We start from the raw sequence: 9,976 nt of genomic DNA on the forward strand, positions 1-9,976 counted from the left end.
TGTGTGTGTGTGTGTGTGTGTGTGTGTGTGTGTGTGTGTGTGTGTGTGTGTGTGTGTGTGTGTGTGTGTGTGTGTGTGTGTGTGTGTGTGTAGCTAGGTAGGCCTAAGTGTGTGTGCCAGCGTGTGTGAGCGCGCGTGAGCCTGTGTGTGGTCTGATGTGAGTTTTTGAGAGTAAGCTTGTGTCAACTCAATGGCAGTCTCATCATCTGAGAATTGTACTAATGAGAAGTGTAGTATACAGTGTCCATGTCTGGCTTGTTCAATAAAGGGAAGTGTAGTATACAGTGTCCATGTCTGGCTTGTTCAATAAAGGGAAGTGTAGTATACAGTGTCCATGTCTGGCTTGTTCAATAAAGGGAAGTGTAGTATACAGTGTCCATGTCTGGCTTGTTCAATAAAGGGAAGTGTAGTATACAGTGTCCATGTCTGGCTTGTTCAATAAAGGGAAGTGAAGGATACATGCTAATTGTTGGCAAGAAATTGCATGCTGCCCCCCCTCGCTATCTTTCTTCACAATCACTCACTCACTCACTCACACTCTCTCTCTCTCTCTCTCTCTCTCTCTCTCTCTCTCTGTCACACACACACACACACACATACATACACACAGCAGACAAAGAAAGACCATGCTCACTGCCAACACGCTGAGAGGGTAGCAATTCCTATTCTTACAACCTGGCATGAAATTCTGAATGCAGATCACACCATGAGCGAGTAAACCCACGCGTGATGCACACGATGATTTTTCACAACGCCCCTTTTCCTATGGTCCAGGCCTGGGGATTTTACATGATCTGCCTGCCTGCTGTGCTTTTATCGTAAATCCTGTGCAAGCAGGGTGTCTTTGCTTTACATAATTTTCGAACTTTAAATGCTCAAATAATGCAAAGCACGTTTAGCCTAGATGATGACATATAAAGAATGACACACAAAGCTTGGTGGCAACTGGCATACATGAAAGAGGTGTTGTTTATAAACCCCCAATGCGCCTGTTCAGTCGCAGACTGGGAAAAGCCAGAATCCGTACGCGTTACAGATGATGATGATGATCGAGATAATGGGAATAGGAATAATGTTGATATTTTCCCTACCTGTAATATCCCTGCTCACACTGACGAAACAAGAGGCAGTTACGTCTTTAGATGCCATGTCTCTTCTTCCTCTATCACCGCCCCTTTTCCTTTCGCAATGATGGACCGAACGGATTGCTTCTCTCCGAAGCATTCCACCATCTGACTGCTGCTAAACTCGCTCTCAGAGTATAGTTTAATGTGCCAACGTGAGAGAGCGCGCAGCGGTGGAAGGGAGGAGGAGAGTTGGAAAGAGACAATTGAAAGAATAGGAGATACATTGGGCAAGACGATTTGGTGGTATCAGAAATTGTTGGAACTGTGAAACTAATACTGATCAATAGATGATCAGGAGGATAGTGACGATACTGATAGAAATAGCGGTAACACGTTTCAACACAATTATGCTACGGATGGAACACTATAGTGGTTATATATGGCTTCCAAATCAGAGGTTGCTGTATGTGATGGGCACACTATTTTCAAGCCACTTAGATACAAATGGATTTTCGTAGCAGGTTAGGAACACATGTTTGCTAATCCTAACCCTTTCCTAACCTTGACCTCAGTCTCCTAACCTGCTACATTAATTATCCTAACCTGCTAGAACAAGTCATTTCGGGATCGAAGAGGGGTGAAAAGAGTGCTTCCCGTATGTTATTCCAACACCTCTGGGACGGCGGGACCACACCATAGCATAGACATTAAGGGACTACACACACACACCACATACACCAAAATGGTGGGCGCGGCAGAGGGTCAGCCGCAGTGGAGCGCCCCTGGAACAATTTAGGGGTTAAGTGTTTTGCACAACGGTAGTGGATGTTAGTAATAATCTTTAGCTATTTTAGTCCTGGCCCCAGAACAAGGATTAAATGTCCCCAAAAATCTATCTGATATGACCCATTGTCACTTTTAAAGACACACTTTGATATCTAATGTTAAACTCAACCTAACAAAACGCAATATGTTTGTGTGTTTGAATGTTTGTATGACACACTTTGACATCGAAGATTAAACACCTGCTAACAAAATGTAATATATTTGAATTTATATTTGTATGTTTGTTTATCTCATGACCTTGACAAAACAACTTTTATTATGTAATAATCATGAGAACATGATATTTTGATCTCAACAAAAAAAACTCAAAACAACTTGTGATCATAAAGTGTGAATAATTGTTTCATTCCTATGTCCTCTGGACTTCCTTAGTGGAAGCTCCAGTGCATCTATCATTTTCTCATGATTATTGCATAACAAAAGTTGTTTTGTCAAGATCAGGAGACAAACAAACATACAAATATAAATTCAAAATATATTACATTTTGTTAGACGGTGTTTCATCTTAGATGTCAAAGTGTGTCATACAAACATCTCACTACTTTTCTGTTTTCAGCCTTACCCCAGTGAGTCAATTGGACTGTAGGAGTCTGTATACGGGGCAGCTATAGGCACACAGTATGATATTGATCCTGTTAGCAATTACAGGCCTTGTCGGTATAGCTAACAATCTTTACATCCATCAATATATGCTACAAATTGACACAACAGATAGAGAGAACGACAGACAGAGAGATTGAGGGAGAAGGAGAGATTTGTTAGGTTTTTAATTGTGCACCACAGTAATGCCACTCCGGATAGATATAATTAATTTCCCCTCCTTCACTGTCATTCTGAGTGAGCTCCTCAACATTTTCATTCCCTCATTGAATGATTATAATTATAATTAGATCATATAAATCTCAATGGCCAAATATAGTCATATAATGTGCATGATGCTATAACCCTGTCTTAATTTGAAATGAGGACCTAATTGCAGTAACTCATCATTTTGTTTTAGACTTTTTAATCATTTTGAATGATTTCAATTATAGTTTTGTATGATAATTGTTTGAATATGTTTATTGTAGCCTATTTAGTTGACACTGGGGCTCTCAAATGTTATCATCATGTAATGTGAGAAGAACAGGGTAAGATGTTCGTCTAAAGAGAGCATGTTCAGATTGGTGGATTTGAGTGCAGTGTTTAATCTAGACTATCTGCCCACTAAAGCCCCAGTGCATCTATATACACTATCTACTCCTGTATTATTCATGCCCTAAGCTCCATGACCGTGACTGGTGGTTGAGTGGAGTTGCTGTGAAGGAAAGGAGCTTCTCTCTCCAGTGCCGAAACCACATGGCTCTTCAGAGGGTGGTGCAGCCAGCCCAACGTATCACTGGGGTCACATTGTCTGCCCTCCAGGACATCCACAGCACCCAGTGTCATAGGAAGGCCAAGAATATCATCAAGGATCTCAGCCATCTAAGCCACGCCCTGTTCACCCTGCTACCATCTAGCAGACGGAGACAGTACAGGTGTATCAAAGCCGGGACTGAGACTGAAAAACAGCTTCTATCTCCAGGCCATCAGACTGTTGAACAAACATCACTAGCCGGCCACTGCCCGGTACTCTGCCCTGAACCTGAGTCACTGTTACTAGCCGGCTAACACCCGGTACTCCACCCTGTATCTTAGGTTCTGCTGCCCCATGTACAGTATAGAGACATTGTACACTGGTCACTTTAACAATGTTAACATACTGTTTTATCCACTTTATACACTACCTTTCAAAAGTTTGGGGTCACTTAGAAATGTCCTTGTTTTTGAAAGAAAAGCACATTTTTTTGTCCATTAAAATATCATCAAATTGATCAGAAAACAGTGTAGACATTGTTCATTTTGTAAATGACTATTGTATCTGGAAATGGCAGATTTAAAAAAAATGGAATATCTACATAGGTGTACAGAGGCCCATTGTTTGCAACCTTCACTCCTGTGTTCCAATGGCATGTTGTGTCAGCTAATCCAAGAAGGCCAGCATCACGGAGTCGCCTCTTCGCTGTTGACTTTGAGACTGGTGTTTTGCAGGTACTATTTAACGAAACTGCCAGTTGAGGACTTGTGAGGCGTCTGTTTCTCAAACTAGACACTCTAATGTACTTGTCCTCTTGCTCAGTTGTGCTCCGGGGCCTCCCACTTCTCTTTCTATTCTGGTTAGAGACAGTTTGCGCTGTTCTGTGAAGGGAGTAGGACATAGCGTTGTATGAGATCTTCAGTTTCTTGGCAATTTCTCGCATGGAACAGCCTTAACTTCTCAACAAGAACAAGAATAGACTGACGAGTTTCAGAAGAAAGTTATTTGTTTCTGGACATTTTGAGCCTGTAATCGAACTCACAAAGGCTGATGCTACAGATACTCAATTTGTCTAAAGAAGGCCAGTTTTATTGCTTCTTTAATCAAAACAAAAGTTTTCAGATGTGCTAACATAATTGCAAAAGGGTTTCCTAATGATCAATTAGCCTTTTAAAATGATAAACTTGGATTAGCTAACACAACGTGCCATTGGAACACAGGAGTGATGGTTGCTGATAATGGGCCTCTGTACGCCTACGAAGATATTTCATAAAAAATCTTCAGTTTCCAGCTACAATAGTCATTTACAACATTAACAACGTCTACGATGTATTTCTGATCAATTTGATGCTATATTGATGGACAAAAATGAGCTTTACTTTAAAAAACAAGGGAATTTATAAGTGACCCCAAACTTTTGAACGATAATGTATGCATATACTGTATTCTAGTCATTGCTCATCCTATACAATGGCAGCCTTGCAGGGAAGCTAAAGGAGAGAGATGCTGCTTATAAACACGGCAAGGTGTGACCGGGGACAATAGTATGGTTAAACAGTACAAATACGACCTCTGCAGATCGATCAAGATGGCGAAAAACAACTATAGGGACAAAGTGGAGGAGCAATTCAGCGGGTGGGACACTAGGTGTATGTGGCAGGGGCTCCTAATGATCACGGATTACAAAAAGAAAGCCAGCCACGTCGTGGACACCAACGCCACCCTACCGGACGAGCAAGTATTTCTGTGATTATTATATATACCAGTATTTCTGTGATTATTTTTCAGAATAACAAATGGATTCTTTAGACATTCAGAATAGTGAAAAAATACACGCTGAGGGAAAATAGAGCCACTCTTCAAATTATTACTAACACAAACAGTGGTGAACACTGGGCCTTCTACACTTTCAAAGAAGGGATTTATAAAATAATGATTATAATAATATAATAATAATAATGATAATTATATTATTATTTGCCTAGGTTTTCTGATTTAATCTCTTCAGTTTTGGTTGGAAAGGAACGGGTTAACCCTGAAGAGATTTTTCATTGCTTGTCTCTTAGGAGAAAGATCTAGCTAGCTAAATCAGCCATTGGCGATCAGAAGCTAGATAAAGGCATCTGCCATTCAACTTATTTAGGGCAACATTTTGGAGGGACAATGGAATCAACCAATCACATTTTGACTTAATGGGTGGGACTGTTTTTACAATAAGGTATGGAAACTTCTACCTTCTTTGAAGGCCAACAGGTCAATGCACAATAGCAAGCAGTAGTTTTCCCACGGTCTAGTTAGCTAGCTTTAGTTGACAGTTAGTTTGCAGCAGGTGTTATCAAAGAGAATGTTGTTGCTAATTTGTTAGCTTCTCCCTTTTCAAGAATAACTTCCAACAAGAAGTTCAGTTTCAAATGATCATCTGGTAAGTGTAACTGTGCGTTCCTGGTGTAACTCGGGCAGTTGTTGAAGCCATCCTGTACCTGTCCAGCAGGTGTGTTGTTCGGATGTACCGATCCTGTGCACGGGTTGTTACACTTGGTCTGCCACTGCGAGGATGATCAGCTGTCCGTCCTGTCTCCCTGTAGCGCTGTCTTAGGCGTCTCACAGTACGGACATTGCAATTTATTGCCCTTGCCACATCTGCAGTCCTCATGCCTCCTTGCAGCATGCCTAAGGCACGTTCATACAGATGAGCAGGGACCCTGGGCATCTTTCTTTTGGTGTTTTTCAGTCAGTAGAAAGGCCTCTTTAGTGTCCTAAGTTTTTATAACTATGACCTTAATTGCCTAACGCCTGTAAGCTGTTAGTGTCTTAATGACCGTTCCACGGGTACATGTTCATGAATTGTTCATGGTTCAAGCATGGGAAACAGTGTTCAAGCCCTTTGCACTGAAGATCTGTGAAGATATTTGGATTTTTACAAATTATCTTTGAAAGACAGGGTCCTGAAAAAGGGACATTTCTTTTTTTGCCGAGTTTATGCTGTAGGTTATGCTTCGATCACACCGACAGTGTTATTGCGCAAAATGGTATGCAGCATCATCTAGATATGTGTGCAACAAAAATTCAACATTCCCCTTCTGCTACCATTTCTGTCAAACCGTCTACGCATACAGTTTGATGCATGCATTCGATAAATCCAACGTATCCGCCACAACTGCCTCTGCAACTGCCTCTGATCCAAGACCAACTCAGTTAATCCCTACCATTGTGACAATGAGTCGTCATAATGCTGCATCAAATGTACATGATCTTAGGGGCATTGGCAAACGCAATGTAAGTCATTTCATTTATGTACCCCTAAATTCACCAAATACATTTGTTTATCCTACAGCTATTGTAAGCAGTAATCATGAGCCTATAACCCAGAGTTACACTGTTAGCACTGAGTCGGTGTGCAATAGTAGGAATACCACTTTATGCAGCTTTCCCTGCACTATCAGCTCCAATGTAAATAACATGAGTAAGTCTACCTCTGATAAGCTTCCCAGTAAAGCATTAAAAGCAATCAAGCAACCCAGAAAAGTGCTAAAAATAGCTCATATTAACATACTGTATGTAGCCTAATAAACAAGGTCCATGAAGTCAATAAATAAGGTCCATGAATGTCATCTGCTTGTGACTATCTCTGAAACTCACTTAGATATACCTTTGATGATACAGTGGTAGCAAGACATGGTTATAACATCTCCCGAAAAGACAGAAATGCCAGCGGAGGCGGTGTTGCGGTCTATATTCAGAAACACATTCCTGTAAAGCTTAGAGACGATCTAATGTTAAATACTGTTGAAGTAATATGGCTACAGGTTCATCTGCCTCACCTAAAGCCCATTATTGTGGGAAGCTGCTATAGACCACCATGTGCTAACAGTCAGTATCTGGATTATATATGTAAAATGCTTGATAATGTATGTGATATCAACATAGAGGTATATTTTCTGGGTGATTTAAATATTGACTGGATATCATCAAGCTGCCCACTCAGGAGAAAACGTCAAACTATAACCAGTGGTTGTCAGTCAACCTACCAGGGTAGTTACAACAGCATAGGAATGAAATCATCAACATGTGTTGATCACATCTTTACTAATGCTGCAGATATTTGCTTTAAAGCAATATCTAAATCCATAGGATGTAGGGATCACAATATAATAGCCATATAACCAAAGTTCCAAAGGCTTGGCCTAATATTGTCTATAAGATGTCATACAATACGTTTTGTAGTGATGTTGATAATGTAAATAATATTTGCTGGTCTGTGGTGTGTAATGAGGAGCAACCAGACCCTGCACTTGACGCATTTATGAAACTACTTATTCCAGTTACTAATAAGCACGTACCCATTAAGAAAATGACTGTAAAAACTGTTAAATCCCCTTGAATTGATTAGGGGTTGAAAAATTGTATGGTTGAGAGGGATGAGGCAAAAGGTATGGCAATTAGGTCTGGCAGCCCAACTAATTGGCAAATGTACTGCAAATTAAGAAATCATGTGACTAAACTAAAGAAAAAGAAAAAAAGAAACTGCACTATGAAAAAAGAGAAATTATACAAAGAATGATCGCAAAAAGCTTTGGAGCACCTTAAATTACATTTTGGGAAAAAAAACTTGGCTCCTTCATTCATTGAATCAGATGGCTCATTCATCACAAAGCCCACTGATATTGCAAACTACTTTAATGACTTTTTCATTGGCAAGATAAGCAAACTTAGGGATGACATGCCAGCAACAAACGCTGACACTACACATCCAACTATATCGGACCAAATTATGAAAGACAAGAATTGTACTTTTGAATTCTATAAAGTCCGTGGGGAATAGGTGAAAAAATAGTTGTCTATCAACAATGACAAGCCACCGGGGTCTGACAATCTGGATGGAATATTACTGAGGATAATAGCAGACGATATTGCCACTGCTATTTGCCACATCTTCAATTTAAGACTACTAGAGAGCGTGTGCCCTCAGGCCTGGAGGGAAGCTAAAGTAGTTTCGCTACCCAAGAATAGTAAAGCCCCCTTTACTGGTTCAAATAGCTGACCAATCAGCCTGTTACCAACCCTTAGTAAACTTCTGGAAAAAATTGTGTTTTACCAGATACAATGCTATGTCACAGTAAACAAATTGACAACAGAATTTCAGCATGCTTACAGGGAAGGACACTCAACAAGCACAGCACTTACACAAATTACTGATGATTGGCTGAGAGAAATTGATGATAAAATGATTGTGTGGGCTGTCTTGTTTGACTTTTAACATTATCGATCATAGTCTGCTGCTGGAAAATCCCCTGCTATAATGTGGATAAAGAGTTAAAGAGTTACTTGTCTAACAGAACACAGAGGGTGTTCTTTAATGGAAGCCTCTCAAATATAATCCAGTTAGAATCAGGAATTCCCCAGGGTAGCTGTTTAGGCCCCTTGCTTTTTTCAATTTTTACTAACAACATGCCACTGACTTTGAGTAAAGCCAGAGTGTCTATGTATGCGGATGACTCAACACTATACATATCAGCTACTATCGTGACTGAAATGACTGCAACACTCAACAAAGAGCTGCAGTTAGTTTCAGAGTGGGTGGCAAGGAATAAGTTAGCACCAAATATTTCTAAATCTAAAAGCATTGTATTTGTAACAAAACACTCACTAATCCCTAAAACTCAACTAAATCTTGTAGTAAATAATGTGGAAATTGAGCAAGTTGAGATGACTAAACTGCTTTGAGTAACCCTAGATTGTAAACTGTCATAGTCAAAACATAATGATGCAGTAGTAGCTAAGATGGGGAGAAGTCTGTCTATAATAAAGCAATGCTTTGCCTTCTTAACAACATTATCAAAAAATCAGGTCCTACAGGCCCTAGTTTTGTCACACCTTGACTACTGTTCAGTTGTGTGGTCAGGTGCCACAAAAAAGGACTTAGGAAAATTGCAATTGGCTCAGAACAGGGCAGCACGGCTGGCCCTTGGATGTACACAGAGAGCTAATATTAATAATATGTATGTCAATCTCTACTGGCTGAAAGTGAAGGAGAGATTGACTTCATCACTACTTTTATTTATGAGAGGTATTGACATATTGAATGCACTGAGCTGTCTGTCTAAACTACAGGCACACAGCTCGGACACCCATGCATACCCCACAAGACATGCCACAAGAGGTCTCTTCACAGTCCCAAAGTCCAAAACAGACTATGGGAGGCAGACAGTAGTACATAGAGCCATGACTACATGGAACTCTATTCCACATCAAGTAACTGACGCAAGCAGTAAAATTAGATAAAGAAAACAGACTTAAAAAACACCTTATGGAACAGCGGGGACTGTGAAGCAACACAAACATTGGCACAGGCACACACACACACACACACACACACACACACACACACACACACACACACACACACACACACACACACACACATTTGACATCATCTCAGTTGTTTGTGTTGTGCCTGCCATCAGTTGAGAAACAGCATTCTCTTGTCGTGTTGGCTGATATGAATAACATTGAAATGTCCTCTTTCAAATGGTACCACAAAGATGATTGGAGGTCCACACATCAGAGAATGTTGACTTGAGTTGGAATATCCATTGTTTTAAATTAATCTGTCAATCTCCCAAAACCTATTGAAATCATAGAAAATCATAGAAATATGGTCATTATAAAATACATTCCCATTCGTGTTGACATTCGACGGTGGGTGGAATTAAATTGAATTAAAATG

At 40.2% G+C, this 9,976-nt stretch overlaps 1 protein-coding gene across 3 annotated transcripts in view; it reads right to left on the minus strand.

The window, feature by feature from the left end:
• The window catches only part of LOC112249305 (capping protein, Arp2/3 and myosin-I linker protein 3), a 46,223-nt gene extending 44,961 nt beyond the window's left edge, over positions 1-1,262 (minus strand). For all 3 annotated transcript variants that reach the window (XM_024419129.2, XM_042320459.1, XM_042320464.1), the window contains exon 1: positions 1,092-1,262. In XM_024419129.2, the coding sequence (XP_024274897.1) occupies positions 1,092-1,224 (133 nt within the window). In that variant the 5' untranslated portion in view covers positions 1,225-1,262. The remainder of the gene's footprint in view (positions 1-1,091) is intronic.
• Between the last annotated feature and the right edge of the window lie 8,714 nt (positions 1,263-9,976).

This window comes from Oncorhynchus tshawytscha, linkage group LG01 (assembly GCF_018296145.1).
Source record: "Oncorhynchus tshawytscha isolate Ot180627B linkage group LG01, Otsh_v2.0, whole genome shotgun sequence".
Classification (NCBI taxonomy): Eukaryota; Metazoa; Chordata; class Actinopteri; order Salmoniformes; family Salmonidae; genus Oncorhynchus; species Oncorhynchus tshawytscha.